This window comes from Larus michahellis, chromosome Z, assembly GCF_964199755.1.
Source record: "Larus michahellis chromosome Z, bLarMic1.1, whole genome shotgun sequence".
NCBI classification, from domain to species: Eukaryota; Metazoa; Chordata; class Aves; order Charadriiformes; family Laridae; genus Larus; species Larus michahellis.
Window position 1 is genome coordinate 30,718,635 of NC_133930.1, and position 17,384 is coordinate 30,736,018.

Here is a 17,384-nt window from a genome sequence, read left to right on the forward strand (position 1 = left end):
ACGGAGCCCTGCTGTGCACTGTCTCCACGCCGTGCGAGCGAAGAGCGGGGGGAGCCGCCAGTGTGGAGGCCCTGTCCAGAAGACGGGCCTTGGGAAGCCTCTGGGCTTCCGTCCCTGCCACGGCCCCTCCACCGGCCACAGTCCCTCCACCGAGGGAGACCAGGGCTATGGCCAGACCATAAGCAATGCTGAAGACCAACCTTGCTCAACGACACTGGAGAAAAGCCTGCGGACTGTTCTCTAGGTGGCCGGCCCTTCAGGGCGTATGCCAGACCCCTGCGGGAGGTGGCACTGGTCCTGTGCACTCCCTCCACAAAGCATGGGCAGGGGGCTGGGTTATGCCCTGGAGAGGGGGGCAGCCCTGCCACAGAGGGCCTGGCAGGTTCCCCTCGCAGGCAGGGCGCTGACGGCGTGCCTGGGCAGGGAGAACAGATGAGGCTTTGGCCTCTTGGCCTCTACCGTACCGGTGTACCCTCTGGTTACTCCAGGATCCCACAAAGACGTGGACGTGGTACCCAGCTCCACATGGGCACGTAGGGCAGGTGGCCCCAGGGCTCCCTCGGGGCTTGATGACGCTGGTTCTGCGGGGCCGTGGGTCCCGGCTAAGCCAAGCAGGCTTGGTACAGTCATGAGGAACATCGCTTCCTTTTCTCAGGCTGAACTCAACAGCACTCGGGCAGAGCTCAGACTCTCCTGCGCTCAAGGCAGGTTTCTAAGCCCTGCGGCTTTTACTATGCCTACAGCTCCTGACAGCTTCCCCCTCCGGAACAACCAGCCCTGCATTAGGCTCTGTGTGTCCTATCCACCAGCTGATGTCTCCAGGAGAGACTGTCTGCTGTCTGCTGCTCTCCTTCAGAGGGCTGTTAATGCCCCTTGTGCTCTTGGAGGAGCCCTTCTCCTCTTCATCTTGGGGAGAAACGAAGCTCTCCTCCAAGCCTATGCCCACTTGCTCCACTGCAGGAATGCTGCCTGCCCAGGGGTGGACACTCAGGCAACAGCCACCAAAATGTGGCCAAGGGAACACCTGCCATGAGCCAAGAGCCACCAGGACAGCACGAGCTCCTTCCAGGTGGGAGACAGTGGCTCACAGTGCCGTGGGGCTGGGCTTGGTGGCCACTCGCCTTTTCTCCAGCACTGCAGCTGCAGCGTGCTGGCCCTTTCCAGCTGGTGCCCTGCTCCTCGGGAGAGGGGCTACCCCTCTGGGAGGAAACAGGCAGAGCCCTGTTTTGCACTGCCTCCATGCCACGAGAGCCGAGGCCCTGGCCAGGAGACAGCCTTTGGGCAGCCCACCGGGAGACATCCCCGCCGTGCTGAGACAGAAACAGCAGCAGGCGCAGCAGGGCAGCACAACCGCTTCTCACCTCGACTGCCCCCAGCCCCCATAGCACCAACCTGCCCCTGGGCAGGCGTCTCAGAGGCCTGGCGGTCTACGGGGAGAGGGGAGCAGCTGCCCTCCTCCACAGCCCCCACCTCTTCCCAGGGCCTCTGCAGCACAAGGGCCAGAGCCCTCTCTGAAACAGCCCCCACGGCTTCTCTCCCTCACCACAGACCCACCAGGACGCAGCAGCAGCAGCAGCAGCAGCAGCAGCAGCAGCACGGGGCCGGGGGTCCCAGCGAGGCGAGGGCTGGGCTCTCGCGTGGCTCTGCCAGAGGCGGCTCAGAACCCTGCACCGTGGTTGCAGCAGGGGCCCACAAACGGCTTGTGCTGGAGAGCAGCAGGAACTTGCGGGTTCCAGTCGGAGCAGTTTCCAAGGGCCAAGCCAGAGGAATCATACAATCATACAATCATAGAATCATAGGGTTGGAAGGGACCTCTGGAGATCATCAGGTCCCACCCGCCTGCCAGAGCAGGGTCGTCTTAGAGCAGGTTGCCCAGGATCGTGTCCAGGCGGGTTTTGAATGTCTCCAGAGATGGAGACTCCACCGCCTCCCTGGGCAGCCTGTTCCAGTGCTCTGCCACTCTCAGGGTGAAGAAGTTCCTCCTCATGTTTCGGTGGAACTTCCTATGGTCAAGTTTGTGCCCGTGACCTCTTGTCCTGCCGCTGGGCACCACTGAAAAGAGCCTGGCCCCATCCTCCTGACACCCACCCTTGAAGTATTTAGAAGTGTTGATAAGGTCCCTGCTCAGCCGTCTTTTTTGCAGACTGAAGAGACCCAAATCCCTCATCCTTTCCTCATAAGAGAGGTGCTCCAGTCCCCTAATCATCTTGGTAGCCCTTTGCTGCACCCTCTCCAGCAGTTCCCTGTCCCTCTTGAACCGGGGAGCCCAGAACTGGACACAGTACTCCAGGTGCGGCCTCACCAGGGCAGAGTAGCGGGGGAGGATGACCTCCCTCGACCTGCTGGCCACAGGAAGCAGGGCGGGAGGAGAGAGGGGAAGAAAATGGGTGGCGTGGAGCAGGCTGTGGGGAGAGGTGTGCCAAGAGATCAGGGCTGTCTCGCCGGAGAGATGTGTTAGTGTTTCTTTTCTTCCTATATGAGAAGCAGGAGTTCATAGGTTGCTCACAGGCAAGTCCATTAGATGCGGAGAAATTCCCCGAATCAATAGGTTGGTTTGGGTTTGTGACAGACGCCCGTGGACAGTATGGCCAGACACTAGACGCGACCTGTCCTGGGACTGGAGCAATAACTGCAGGGGCTGTGATACTGCGGCAGGAGCCCTTGTGCTGGAGCTTCAGACCCCTCAAGGGTCCCAGCCATGGCTGCACCCCATGTGGGCCCCCACTAGACCCAGTCCCCAGATGCACGGTGTCCCCTGAAGGGAATGGGGGCGGAGCTCATGAGCTCTGGGGATCCTGACCCCCAACGCTGCCAGGCTCCGACGACTCCTGCCTGGGGTGAGACGCAGGGACGGCCCTCGTGCCAAAGGATTTCACCAAGGACCTTAGGCAAGGAAAGGCTACGGGAGCGTCGTCTCCTTTTGCTCGGTTAGGAAACATCTCCTTGGTGGAGAGAAAGCGGAAAGCCTGAGGAAGGCCTCAGCCTGCGAAAGGCAGAAGTTGGCACCTTTGAGGGGGCCTCTGAAACGACATTGCTCTGCACCAGACTAACGGCCGCATCCCTCTGCTCTGTTTCTCAGTTTTCTGCTTTAATTTTTATTGAGGGAAGAAGGTCTACACAGGTGTCTGGCCGACGGCCTTCCTTCCCACGATCTTCCCATGCACTTGCACTCGATAAATGCAGGTGTATCCTGGTTTTCCCCAGTTGCTCCGTATGCCAAGTTTCAGAAACCGAAAGCCTCTGGGAATCCCATTCTGCAAAGAAACCGTGGCAAAAAGCAGCGTTACTCCGGGGTGTAAAGAGTGAGAGCAGGCTCTGTGCGTCTTCCTCTGACCGCCCGGCCTCTGCCCCGGGCCCTTCTCCCCTCCCCTCCTCCCACGCAGGCGGCAAAGGACCCCTGTGCCCCTGCAGAGCAAACGCCCGGCCTCGGGGAGGTGGCGGGCAGCCGTGGAAACCTGCGGCTCGCTGGTGCCAGGGAAGCAGGGCCCAGGGAAAGTCCTGCTGCCAGGGCAAGGTGCTGGGCATCCGCCCTGCCACCGCCTGCCCGGCGGCTGCAGCTGGGGAGCTGCAGGGTCCAACACAGACATGGGGCTGATCTGCTCTTCCTTCTGCTTTTGCCTCCCTGACGGATGCCACTCTTCCCCCGCATCCCACCCATGGTTCTCTCGGCCACGGTCAGGCCCCTGTCCCAGCAGGGACCGTCTGCACTTCTTCTGCAAGCGGCTTGCTGGCCAACCGGCGTTGCTGCCCTGGCCTCTTGCCCAGACGCACACACTGTACCTGCAGAGGGAAGGTCTGATTTGGCCCTTTCTGCAAAGTGTAAGTGAATGTCCCCAGCAGAGTTTCTTGCTCGCCTTCCTCATCCAGTCCCTTGGAGATAAAGCACAGGGGAGGAAGTCAGTCGTGACCCGAGCACCAGGAAACACTCATGCCAGACCCGTGCCCGTCATCTGCACCCCACTCCTGCGGCTCCAGTGCGGTCTGGCGCAGGATGCGGTGGGGCTGAGTGTCCTCCTTGTGTGTTGCTCAGGGGCCCGGAGGTGCTGGGCCAAAAGGTGCTGAGGGAGCCTTAGGAGGGGTGATACCACCCGGCACGTCCCTTGAAATGTCCCCTCAGGGAACGGCAGAATCTCGGCAGATGCGCAGAGAGCAGCAAGTCCCCGTTAGAGCTTTTGCCCGCGGCCAGGTCCCAACCCCCAGTGCCCGGCAGAGACTTACAGAGACAGTGAAATCTCGGGGGGCACTGCTGACAGTCCCCAGCGCAGAGGCCATCTTTGCGGTGTGCTGTATGGTTATGGCTATTGGTGTTATTTGTGTGGGCAACCGGATCAGCACCTCGCTCCAAGACCCTTGGAAAGGCCAGCAGTATCCCGGCAAAGCATCCAGCTGAAAGCAAGAGCACAGAATGTGAGGGTGTGATGGGAACACGACGATGTAGTAGAGCCCGTGTGCTCCCGTGGAGCCAGGAGCACAGGCGGCACTGCCCCTGTGGGCTGTGCTTGTGCTCGAAACGAATGGCATGTTGGGAGGCGGACAGGAGCTCTGCAGCCAGCAGCTCTGCAGCCTCCCACCCCCTCCACTGCCCCCGTGGGAGAGGGACAATCAGAGCTGTGGCAGGGAAATGGCGTCCCGAAGGAGAAGTATCTTCACCCAGCAGGGACCAGGGAGGGTGGGCAGGAAGCTCAGCTCAGCGCAGCCCCTTTCTGAGGGCAACTGCTGTTTTCTAGGGAGCCAAGCCCTGTGGGAGACCTCAGGTGCCTGGCACCGCCCCGGTGCCGGGGCCTTGGGCAACGCCATTGGCCTGAGGGGAGATGCCCCAGGACTTGCCCCACACCTTCAAAGAGGCAAGAGAAGCAGCAATGACGGTTTCTGCTCCTGTACCTGCACAAAGGTGTCCTGGGGGGCTGGAGCACACAGGAACCAAAACACCCTGCAGAGTCCTGCAGAGCTGCTGGACGATCTCTGCAGGTCCATGGCAGCCCCTGAAGGGAGAAGAGCGCAGGTGACTGCAAAAGGCCCAGGCTCAGAGCACCTGGTGGTTGCAGGCAACTACTAAGGCTGCCTGCCAGCCCCACAGCCAGCAGCGCACGCTTGGAGGTGCCCCAGGAGAAGGAGGGGATCCCCGTGCCCCACGCCCCTCCCGGCTGCACAAAGAGAAGGTCTGCGGGTGCTGGGAGACAGCAAGCCCCCTGGGGAAGAGCTGCAGACCCAAGCCGAGGCCGCGCTGCGTGGACAGCCCGTCCGCTCGCTTTTGTTCCCCAGCAAAGCTCAGCGGAGAGGGAGAGGGCAGAAATGCTGCCAGGGGCACCAGCGAGGGGTCCGACGGCAGGGCTGGGCCCAGCTCTGCCACAGTCACGCTCTTGGGCGCCGTGGTTTCGTTCAATCTCCCTACGCTTTGTCGAGCAGAGTCTGCAGCGCAGCCTCCTTTTGGGAGCACTGAGCAGGAGTTCAGTGCGATGAGAGCCCTGCCTGCCTGCGTCCATCCGTACCTGCCTCTTTCAGAGCCCAGTCAGACATCTGCGTGCTTGCAGACATTGCCTCTCTCATTAGCCGAACTTCCTGGAAAGACACATGGGAGCAGGGGAAATGACCACAGGTCCCTTGGCCAGGGCAAGGGGCTTTAGAGCGGAGAAGCTCGACCAGCAGCCCCTGGCAGGGGATGGCTGTGTGGGGTGAGCAGGAAAAGCCCACCAAGTGGCCCAGGAAGGGCCTTGCCCGTCCCAGCCCTCTTTCCCAAAGTGCAGCATCACCTCCTTGCTAGCATCAATCTCTGCAGCCAGGCGCCTGATCTCCTTCCTCAGGAGTTCCATTGCTGGGGATTGTTCCCTGCAGTCACCAGGAAAGCAGATCTCGTCAGAGCGCTGCCCAGCCCCTCCCAGAGCCTCCAAGCTCAGGGAGAGCAGAGAGAGGGGCGCTCGAGCCCCCTTTTCTTTCCCTGGTTTGTAAGCGCTTCCCTCCCCCTCCGGGTTGAGCCAAAGGCCCAGGCAGGAGCGAAAGGCATGAGCCCTGGGCACAGTGCAAGGGAAGGCAAATAGCACGGGCTCATCTGCCGCTAGCCCGCCAAAGGTGCTGCAGGTGAGGAGAGAGGAGAGGGCTCTTACCGTAGGGACCACAGGTTGGCTGATGCCTGCCCCAGCGGCACCTGAAAGAGAAAGGCTCTCCCTTTGAGTCCCCGAGCTGCCGGGGCTTTCCAGAGCCGGTGGCTCTAGGAAGGCACAGCAGAAGCTGCTGCTGGTTCTCTGGGTCACTGCCTGGAACCGGAGCGCTGGGCCATTTCCCCACCCACCGCCAGCAGGGCTCCTCCGTGGGCCTTTCCTGTCCCACAGCAGCAGTCACTGACCTGTGCCACATCCTCTGCCCCCTGCATCCACATGAGCTGCAGGATCCCGCAGCAGGAACCAACTGTAATTCACATGAGCAAGAGAGAGTTGTTTTAGGAGGGTTTCTGACAATGCTTGGAGTCCCGCGGTCTCCTCCCCGAGCACAGTGGCAAGAGGCTGGCTGAGGACACGGGGCAAGGGTGCAGAGAGAGGTTGCGGCTCCAAGAAGGGAGCCTCTCTCTCCCTGGGCCTCGGGGCTCTGCACAGCCCTGCTTCCCGGGCACGCTGGCCGCCCCACAGCTACGCCCCATTTCCCCTCCCCGCTCTGCGCGTAGGGAGCATCTGGGGAGCTCCCTGAGCTGCAGACATGGGAGGCTGGAAAGGCCCCACTAGCTCCTCTCCCCACTATCTCCCTGTGAACTTAAGCTCACACTCCCTGCCTCTGTGCCTCCGCTGGCAGCAGACAAAGACTCACCGAGAGCACCTATGATCATCACGAAGATTGCAAAGATCCCCTTCTTGCTCGAGGTGACGATCTCTTGCCTGAAAAAGAGGGAGTTCTGAGCTTAGCAGTGGCCAAGGGCAGAGCCCTGCACGAGGGGACCTTCTCTTCCAAGCCAAGGAGCAGGAATTTTGGAGGAGACAGGGCCTGCTGGTGGGGAGCACCGCCAGCCTCCCCCTGCTCGCCCTGACCCACTGTCACCCCTCGTCTCCGTGTCCCCACTGCGCACGTCTTGTACTCACAGGGTGGAGATGCCTGTGCTGAGGCATCCCTGGACGGCGTCCACAGCCGCTGGCAGACCGAAGACCAACCCTGGGCAAAGAAACCGCAGAAAAGCCTGAGGACCCTTCTTGAGGACACTGGTCCAACGCGTGCCAGATCCCTGCAGGGAGGTGGGCGCCGGTCCTCCCTCCCTGGGGGCAGGGGCAGGGCCGTGGTTCTGCCCTGGAGAAGGGGGCAGCTGGGCGCAGCCTGGGAGTGGGGTACAAGGGCCGGGCAGGATCCCCTCGCAGGCAGGGCACTGCTGGCGTGCCTGGGCAGGGGGGCTGGCACGAGTCCCGGCCTACCCCGTGGTTAGTGCAGTATCCCACAAAGACACGGGCACGGTAGCCATCTCCGTCATGGTCACCGGGAGGCGAGGTGGCCCCAGGCCTCCCTCGGGGCAGGATGAGGCTGGGTGTGCAGGCCCGTGGCTCCCGGCCGAGCCAGGCAGGCTTGGTGCAAACACGGGGCGAAAGGCAGCACTGAACTTACGCTTCTTTTCTGCAGCCCTGCGGCGTGCGGGCCTGGGCCGTCTGGTGCCCTGAGCCTCCTGAGATTTTACCTGGCTCTCCCGCAAGCTTAGGTGGCCTCCTTCAGCCGCAGGAGTGTTGTGTGTGCGGGCAGATCCCTCCTGGAGATAGCCGTGAGGACAACGCCTGCCACAGGCACACAGCCAGCAGCACACCGCGAGACCACATCTTATGGCCCACGGTGCATGACCTCACAAAGCCTGTCCCCGCACGGTCTGAGGTCGTGGCTGTGATGTCAGAGGAGGAACTGCAGGAGGGGTCGGGGGGTGGAGAGAGACCCCGCTGCCCGCTTGGCCGCTGTGCTTTGCATTTGTGAGCAGACAGTGTTGAAAACACAGCAATGTTTCAGGTGGTGCTGGGCAGTGCCTGCAGAGCGCCAAGGCTTCCTCTGGTCCTCTCTGTGTGTCCCCGAGCGAGTGGGCTGAGGCTGGGCGAGAGGCTGGGAGGGGACACAGCAGGGAGAGCCAAGCCAAAGGGACCCAAGGGCTGCTCCACGCCATGGATCGTTAAGCTCCGCAATAAATCCTGGGCCTTTGGTCTTTCCAACGCAGCCATTTCTTGGGGACTGGCTGGGCATCGGTGTGCTGGGGTCAACCCACCGCAGCCTGGGTCGAGAAAGGAGGGTGTTTGCTGTGTGCTTTATAGGCTCTCGGTGGACCAGGCAGGTTCCTGGGACGGGGGGGCACAGGCTGCCCCGAGGGCAGTGGGGATCTCGTGTGGTGGCACGGGGACATGGTGTGTAGCGAGCATGGCCCCCTGCCTTCCCCCTGCCTGGGCAGGGCCTGCCATGCCAGACGGGGATGTCCCATGGAGCAAGGAGGGGACAGTGGCTCAGGGTGACATGGGCTGGGGCTGCACGGGGCTTTGTCCCACTCAGCCCCTCTGGCTCCACATCGTCATGGGGAGCTTCAGCCACCAAATTGGCCCCAGGGACATGCCAAGGGGCTGCTGCGCCCCTCCATCCTCAACGGGACACGTGAGCACCCAGGACACTGCAATGGCTCCTTCTGGGGTGTCCCACGAACCCCAGTGGCTCCTCTGGGATGAGCCAGCTTGCAGGCGCTCACTTACTTGTGACGAGAGTGGCCACCTATAGGAGGCAAAAGAGAGTCCTCCTGCGCACTCTCTCCCTGCCATGGCAGCCCCCGACATGGAGGCTGTCCAGAAGACAGGCCTTGGTAAGCCTCTCGGCAGATGTCCCCTGCCACAGCTCCTCCATTTGCCACGGTCCCTCTGCCTAATCTTGCTTCCTGTCCTTGCCCAGGCACCTGCACTGCTCCAGACACCCTCATGTGGTGTATTGGGTGTCCCTGTCCAGAGGGGATGGGGTCCAGGGGCTGCCTTGTGCCTGTCATGGCCAGTCCCAGCCAGCTCCAATGGACCCATTGCAGGATACAGATGAGCACATCCTTCGCTTCCTGGGGAAAAATGTACCCCAGGGGTCAGTAGTGGGTCCACTCCTGTTTAACATATTCACTAATGATCTGGATGATGGGGCAGAGTGTGCCCTCATCAGGTTTCCTGATGACATGGACTAGGAGGAGTGGCTGATGCCAGAAGTCATGCTCCCCTCCAGAGGGGCCTCAACAGGCAGGTGAAATGGGCTGACAGGAACCACATCAAGTTCATCAAGGAATAAAGGGCACTCGGCGGGGAAACAATCCCATGCACCAGGACATGCTGGTGTTCATGTTCGTGTTCAACAACAAGTTGAACATAAGCCAGTAACATGCCCTCACAGCAAAGGCAGCAAATGGTGTCCTGCACTGTGACAGGAGGAGAGCTGCCAGCAGGTTGAGGGAGGTGATCCTTGCTCTCTCTGCAGTACTGGTGAGGCCACACCTGGAGTTCTGTGTCCAGTTCTGGGCTCCCCCTTACAAGAGACACATGGACATACTGAAGAGAGTCCAGCAAAGCACCAGTAAGACGTTGAAGGGACTGAAGCATCTCTCATACCAAGAGCTAGGACTGTTCAGCCTGGCAAAGAGAAGGCTCAGGGAGGGCCTCATCAATGTATACAAATTTCTGTCATGTTTTAATCCCAGCTCGCAACTAGGATTACACAGCCGCTTGCTTACTTCTTCTGCTCCCCAGTGGGATGGGTAGAAGAATCGAAAAAATAATGAAAACTCATGTATTGAGATAAAGACAGTTAAATAGGTAGAGCAAAAGCTGCGCACACAAGCAAAGAAAAACAAGGAATTCATTCACCACTTCCCATTGGCAGGCAGGTGTTCAGCCATCTCCAGGAAAGCAGGGCTCCATCATGTGTAATAGTTACTTGGGAAGAAAAATGCCGTAACTCCGAACGTCTATGTTCTTGTGGAAATTAATGTATTACAGGGGATATGAACAGCTTGTGAACCCCTCATGGGTTAGCACCAATTATCTAATGTGGACTCTTACTGCTAAAAAGCCTGCACAAACATAATATTGATCTTATTTCAAAAAAGACCCTTATGAAACAGATAGACGTTCTTGCTGAGTGACTACTATGACATCCTGGTGACTATAGCCTTGAAATTCTCCTTACTACACTAACAAATATGTAACTAAGGAGGTGAAATGTGATTTGGTCTGCAGCCAACTAAAAGGACAGACGGAAACATTAACACCACAGAAATCTCATTTCAAACTTTTTCTGTCCTTTCATCTACCATAGCAGCTTGCAGAAAGTCAAAACTGGCTTATTATAGCAGCCTTCCAGTACTTAAAGGAAAGATGGGGAGGGACTCTTTATCAGGGCCTGTAGTGATAGAACAAGGGGTAATGGTTTTAAACTGAAAGAGGGTAGATTTAGATTAGATATTAGGAAAAAATGTTTTATTGTGAAGGTGGTGAGGCAGTGGTACAGGTTGCCCAGAGAAGTTGTAGATGCCCCTTCCCTGGAAGAGTTCAAGGCCAGGCTGGATGGGGCTTTGAGCAATGTGGTCTAGTGGTTGGTGTCCCTGCCCATGGCAGGGGGGGTGGAACTAGATGATCTTTAAAGGTCCCTTCCGACCCAAACCATTCTATTATTCTATGACGCATAGCTTGTAGATTGGTTTATCAAAACAACAAATGATCCATATTGCACACTGATCAGAAAAGTTGAGTCAGCAGTCAGCTAACAAAAGGAGGTCTAGTTCCTCCATAGTTCCTGTGAAGCATCCTTATCATGGTTTAAAGAAAAAAAAAAAAGTTTTAGTCTCTGGAAAACAACTCATTAAGAGAACAAAAAAAAAAGTATCATTTGTAAGAAAAATGAGCTGACCTTTTCTGTTCATGGCAGATGATACCAAGCTGGGAGGTGCTGTTGACTCTCTTGAGGGATGAAACGCCTTGTGGAGGGATCTGGATAGCCTGAAGCATTGGGCAATCATCAGTGGCATGAAATTGAAGAAGAACAAATGCCGGATTCTGCAGCTGAGACAGAGAAATGCCAGGCACAAGTCTGAATTGGGAGAGGAGTGGCTGGAGAGCAGCCCTGCAGAGGGGATCTGGGGGTGCTGGTTGACAGCAGGCTCAGTAGGCGCCAGCAGTGTGTCCTGGCAGCCAAGAGAGCAAACTGCATCCTGGGGTGCATCAAACATGGTCAAGAGAAGTGATTGTCCCACCGTTTCAGCATTGGTGCGGCCTCACCTGGAGTACTCTGTGCCGTTCTGGGCCCCCATCACTTCAGAAGGATGTGAAGGTCCTTGAATGCGTCCAGAGGAGGGCAACAAAGCTGGTGAAAGGGCTGAAAGGCACGTCCTATGTGGAGCAGCTGAGGCTTTGTCTAGTTTGGAGAAAAGGAGGCTGAGGGGCGACCTCATTGCTCTCTGCAGCTTCCTGAGGAGGGGGAGAGGGGAGGGAGGTGCCGAGCTCTTCTCCCTGGGATCCAGTGATGGGACACGTGGGAATGGTTCAAAGCTGCATCAGTCAGGGGAGGTTCAGACTGGACGTTAGGAAGCATTTCTTTACCGAGAAGGTCGTCAGACACTGGAACAGGCTTCCTAGAAAGGTGGTCAATGTCCCAAGCCTGTCAGCGTTTAAGAGGCATTTGGACAATGCCCTTAACAACGTGTTTTAACTTTTGGTCAGCCCTGAACTGGTCAGGCAGCTAGGCTAGCTGATCGTTGTAGGTGCCTTCCAACTGGAACTTTCTTATTCTAAGGAACTTCTTTCCCCACACACATCAGCAATTGACACTGACACGCCTCTGCTGTAACTCACGCTTCTCTTAAAGCACACCCTGAAAGCTTCGCTCACGTCGCCTCTTTAAGGGCAGCTGGGCTCCGCCACCGAGGACTGGAAATGACACTCCCTCCTCCCCGCAGCTGCCCTCAGGACAGCCGGGGAGAAACTGCCGCCGCGGACGGAGGGACCTGCCGCCCTCTAACGGCCCCCAACGGCCTCCGCCGCCCCGCCCCGCCCCTCCCCTCGCCCTCTGACCCCGCAGCCGCTGCCCCAGCGCTTCCTGTTCCCCCCACGCGGGCGCGGCGGCATGGCGGGCGGCGCGGCGTCCTGCCTGGACTACGCCGGCTGCAACTTCCTGCGGCAGCGGCTGGTGCTCGCCACCCTCAGCGGGCGGCCGCTGAAAATCCGCAAGATCCGCGCCAAGGAGGAGGACCCCGGCCTGCGCGGTGAGCGGGGGAGCGCCGGCACACGGGGAGGTGGGGGGGGATGATGAGGCCCCGGCCGTGCCGGTGTGGGAGGGCGGCGGAAGGGGCTGAAGCGACGTGGGGGTGTCACCCCGCCGGCGGCCCGGCTTCCTCCGCCGCAGGCGTGGGGCCTTGCGGGGCCGGTGGGGAGGTGCCACGCGTGGGGGTGAGGCCCTCGCCGGGTGCTGCGGGAGCTGCGCCGGCAGCTGGCTCGTCTGACGGTAAAAAGTGTGGCCCTTCGGACAAAACTTGCCGAATTTGAGGGTGCTCCGGCCGCCGTCTCTGTGCGAGGTGCGTGTGGGGGTCAGGTTCTCAGAGCAGTAACAGGTCGGGCATCACCCGTTGGTTTGTTGTTTTGGTTTGTTTTTTTTTTAATCTGGGTTTCGCCCGGATGGTGGTAAAGGCGAAGGACGTGAAATCCGTTTAATCCTCGTTTCTGAAAGCTGCCGGCCCCGCCGACTCCTCTTGGGGAAGCCCGGTTCGTTCCTGTGCCCGAAGGGTACCCGGTTCGTTCCTGTGCAGGGGCTTGGGCGCCCCCAGGTGAACGTCCCCGCGTGGCTGAAGTAAGGAGGCACGATAGAGGCGGAGGAAAAACGCTGCTGTGGTGTTCCGTTATTTTTTGGGGCAAGGTGTGAAGTTCACAGTAGGAGTAGGACCAGTGTAGATGCTACTCTGCCTCCAGAGGAGGCTTCGGGTTATATGTAGCTAGAAACTCTCCCCTGAAATTGTCAAAACACTTACATGTGCCGGACTTAACACTTGCTGTCACCCAAAGCATTTATTGTTACCGTGGGATGTTTGGTAGTGGTGAAGGTTGTAGGTTTTGCGAGGAGATGTTTGAATTGCCTTTTTCAAGTACGGGTTAAAATGTAAACTGTGATTGTAACAGAAAAATAGTAACAGCAAACCCTGATTTGTGTTGCTGAGTCAACGTGAAGACCTCGCTGCTTTTCATGACTGGAACTTTTGCAATGAAAACTTTTCTACAGGTTTGTTCTTCAAGAGGGAAACATGTATTCACAAGGACGTGCTCTTGCCCTGGAAGAGGTCCCAGAGCTCTCGCATAGACTTTTAAGTTTAGAAATGATTGTAACAGAGAGCAGCACCGTGTGACTGGGGCATCCACCTTATTATGCAACATTAACAAATTTAAATTCTGCAGGTAGCTCTTTGGCTTAAGTCTATAAGCATCCTAGAAGCTTATATAGAAGGAAAAATACGATTACTGTTTAACAAGTAACACAGCATTGTTGCTAAGGAAGTTCCGCAGCCTACCAACCATTACACAGATGCTGTAATGGCGGCAGGTAGTCCTTAAAACTACCTGAGTTTTGAACTCTGCATATGTTCACATATTTTCCTTGATACCTAGTCTGTACCAGCTTGGGATACCTAAATACTAGAATACTAGCGTATTCTGCCTTTTTATTTTTTATTGATTATGTGTGCTTGTCCTTTCCTGTGTCTCTGAGTGAGAGTGCGCACAAACAAGAGAAACTGAGGAATAAGTTCCACATGAACTGCTATAGTGTAGCAGTTCGCAATAAGCACAATAAGTGAGAAAGGGGGTGATGGGGAGACTTGTGCTCCTCTAGCCTTTATTGTGTCAATTACAGTTTTGGAAATAGGAAATGTGAAAGTCTGCTGATAGTTAATTGTGTCTGTGGAATAACTGTGCAGCAGCAGCACATCTGAATGTCCCTTTCTTTTAAACTAAGACTTTTACAGAGAATAAGGTGTTGTTGGCTTGTCATGCTTAAATATATGGGGTCCGTTTGCTAGGATTTGTATGTTTTGCTTCATACTGAGCAAAATGTAAATTGTCAAAGGTTTTATCCTGGGCTTGGTTGGTCCCTCAGGCCACTGTGGTCAGAAGTGTCAGCTTGTGTCGCTCACTGTGTGCCGGTGAGAGAAGTATGGCTAGTCCAACGGTCTCATCTAGGGGCATCTCAATTGATTTGAGATGCGTATAAGCATGGAGGCTCAAATTAACATCTCTGTTTTCATAGTGAATTGTCTTTTCTCATGTGGTAGAATTATACCACAACAAGGTGAAGAGTGAGGGTGGTCTTAACTGTTGTGAGAGGCCGGAATGGGAAAATGTACAAGTATGGTGTTGAAGTTTCTTATTTTCTTCCACGAATGAATTTAAGGAACTTTAAACTTCTGGTTTTATTCTACTCCTCAGATTTTGAAGCAAGCTTTATTCGCCTGATTGACAAAGTGACCAATGGCTCTCGGATTGAAATAAACCAGACAGGTGAGATCTGTTTTCTCTTCTTCCTCTCTTCTGGTCTTCCAGGCTGTATCAGTTGCTGCAGTGAAATCAAAGTTTTGGCTTGACAGAAGTAGGTGTTCAGATAGCATTGACTGAGAAGACTAGAAATAACCAACCTGAGAAGTTTTGTAGTAATTGATCACATGCAAGAAGGTCAGTGCTCCACCATAATACAGAGAGTTAAGCAAACTGTACTACTCAAGAATTAAAATTAGTATTTTGTTTGGTATGCAGGATTTTGTAGTAGGGGAAGATCGTGCTGAATCAGAATGGATTTTTGTAGAAGGCAAGGTTTCTTCTCAGCAAGACTGCTTGTCTAGTCATGCTCAGAAAAGGGGTTGGTTTGAGTGAGAAAATAAAAATCTCATCTCGTTATTGTCCTTTTTTCTTCTCCCTCCTTTTTTCTCCCCGTCCGCCCTCCCCCCCGCCCCACTGAGAATTTTAAGGATTATGGTTGGTCAGTGAAGGAGATGAACTACCACCAGATATGCCAAGACAACAATGACATGATGGTCTGGTGAAGATTTATCTACTGCAGAGGATACTAATTGCTTGTATCAGCATTTTGGGGGTTGCTTAGAGTTCCTTGATTTTTTGGGAGGAGCGGAAAGGAGAAATGATGTGCAAGACAGACAGACAGACATTTGTGTGTTGGCCCATTTATTAACTGCAGACATAGGAACAGCATGCTGGAAGTGCTACCGTCTTTCATATAATTCTTGTGTCTCCAATTTGCCTGTATACATTGTTGCAAAGTGTCTTTATGCTATAGTAATGGCCAGTGTGCTGACAGTGCTCTGAATTGGTTTGCTCCGCTCACATCTTTCCCAGGTACTAGCTTGTATTATCAGCCTGGTCTTCTGTACGGAGGCTCGTTGGAACATGAATGCAGCCCCAGTCGCAGTATTGGCTACTATTTGGAAGGTCTGCTCTGCTTGGCACCTTTCATGAAACATCCATTGAAGATTGTCCTGAGGGGAGTAACAAATGATCAAGTAGATCCTTCGGTAAGTAATAAAATTTAAGTAACAGAGGATGATATTTTTTAAAAAAAGAAAAAAAGATTAGGAAGAAGTCTCTAAAACATGTTCAGTTTCTGTCATCTCTCACATCCCGAAGTATCCAGTGTTGGTGCATCTGCCAGCAAACTCTCTGAATGAAAAAACCATCTGCTAAACTGCTGTTTTTCTGCATGGCATTCCAAACTGTAATTTGTAATCCACCTTTTGACTTTTTTCCGTACTACTTCACTCTTCTCCCCTTGAAATTCCCCGTAAATGCAGTGTGAGGCCCTGACACTGGTTTGCTTCTCCTGTTCTCTTCGAAATCAGATGTGTTGTTTCCCCTACCCCATATAGGCATTTACTGTAAAAAGAGGAAATTGTCTTTAAAATTGGACTGTGACAAGGAAGGAATCTTTCTCTTTTGCTAGGTGATGGAGATAGTTGTACGAGTGCTGCTGTGAAGCCACTTTTCTGTTAGAAATAGAAGTTACATGACAATTATGAAATTACATTAGCAAAAAATATGTAATAGCTCTCTGATTCGTCAAAAAGACACTAGAAGGCATGGGAGATCAAACAACTATGAAATGCTTGCCCTGATTTATACTGCTGCTGATTTACAGTCCTCTGTTTTAACAGTGTTGTTACAAAAATGAGCTATGTGTAACATGGGATTAAAACACTGGAGTAATGGTTAGTGGTTATGCACTTTTTTCCCCCCGTAAAAAAACCCAAACATAATGGCTTTTGGAGAACAACACTGCTGTTTACCTTTCAAAAGGTGATTGAAGATTGTCTGTTTTCCTCTGAGTAGATTAAGGAAACACTGTAATCTGAAAACTTTAGTTTTTTTGTTTTATGAGTGTTTAAATGAATACAGATACTATTAAGCATAATATTAGATGAGCCTCCAGGTCCTGCTGGTATTTATGGCTTTTCAACTGTACTTCTCTTGTCATTTAAAAAACTTGTTCCCTCATTTGTGGCTCTGTGATGATTGAAGTGGGTTATACGCAGCACTGTCAAAAAAAAAAAAAAACTGGAATGAGAAGCATGTTTCTCTAACCTTTCAGTCAACATGATTAGAAGTACTTAATAGAAATGGTAAGTAGTAAGAATCAAAAAAGTCTTTTTTGGTTGACTGCATCTTTTTAATCACGTGGGAGAAATTCTTGAATAATTTGGAGACAAAGAGCAGCCCAGTCTTAGTGTTGCTTTCAAGTAAGTTTGGACACTCATCTAAGCAATTGATTCTTGATTCTGGAAACTATTGCTTTTCAGGCATCAGTCACATGGGCCAATGGAGATTAAATAATTTTAGTTGAAATGGGTGTGAGAATTTGAGCCAGTTAATTTGTTCTTGAAGAGGGCTTCCAGTGGCCAAAGCTCAGACACAGAAGGGCGTAGGCATACATCAGCTGATCACAGTATCTGATACTAAGTTTAAATAAAATGCAGATGTGCATGCTGAGGAGTTATATCTTAAGTTCATTGTGCTGTAGAAGCACAACTGCGGTTACTGTGACTCAGCTCTTGTGTAGTAACTTTTTAAGTGGCAATAATGGCAATAGCAGTGATTCCTAAAACTGTTTAAACCTGGTTTATGTCTATGTAACTAGCCTGAGTAAACATTCAATCTTGTGCACACCAAAAAACTACTTTAAGGAGTTTTACAAGATGTTTTGTATATCGTATGGCTCTGCAGGTTCCTGAGACTAAAAGCACAAGTTTAAGTACTACCCTAATTGGTTTATTTGTTTAAGTAAATGGAAACTTGGTTTTAAATTGGTTTAGGCTTTTATTTTTCAGTAGGAAGAAGGTGTTTCGAAACTAAGTGAACATCTATTACCTAAGCTTGCCCAAAAAG

At 54.1% G+C, this 17,384-nt stretch overlaps 2 protein-coding genes across 4 annotated transcripts in view; one reads left to right on the top strand and one right to left on the bottom strand.

Moving 5' to 3' along the window:
* Positions 1–3,074: 3,074 nt before the first annotated feature.
* On the bottom strand, positions 3,075–11,997 carry LOC141736530 (sperm-associated antigen 4 protein-like). The gene is made up of 12 exons (XM_074570825.1): positions 11,235–11,997; positions 10,867–11,018; positions 7,065–7,134; positions 6,796–6,863; positions 6,341–6,402; positions 6,102–6,142; positions 5,751–5,826; positions 5,490–5,559; positions 4,882–4,982; positions 4,219–4,386; positions 3,781–3,870; positions 3,075–3,254 (listed from the first exon to the last, which is right to left on the bottom strand). Exons 1-12 carry the CDS (start codon positions 11,405–11,407, stop codon positions 3,114–3,116), a joined length of 1,212 nt encoding a protein of 403 aa, XP_074426926.1. The 5' UTR covers positions 11,408–11,997; the 3' UTR covers positions 3,075–3,113.
* The window catches only part of RCL1 (RNA terminal phosphate cyclase like 1), a 32,961-nt gene continuing 27,496 nt past the window's right edge, over positions 11,920–17,384 (top strand). The window contains exons 1-3 of one of the 3 annotated variants that reach the window (XM_074570826.1): positions 11,920–12,217; positions 14,424–14,495; positions 15,345–15,520. In XM_074570826.1, coding sequence (XP_074426927.1) covers positions 12,079–12,217; positions 14,424–14,495; positions 15,345–15,520 — 387 coding nt within the window. In that variant the 5' untranslated portion in view covers positions 11,920–12,078. Of the gene's footprint in view, positions 12,218–12,307; positions 12,527–12,553; positions 12,799–14,423; positions 14,496–15,344; positions 15,521–17,384 lie in introns of those variants that run through there. The other 2 variants (XM_074570827.1, XM_074570828.1) reach the window with 2 other exon arrangements.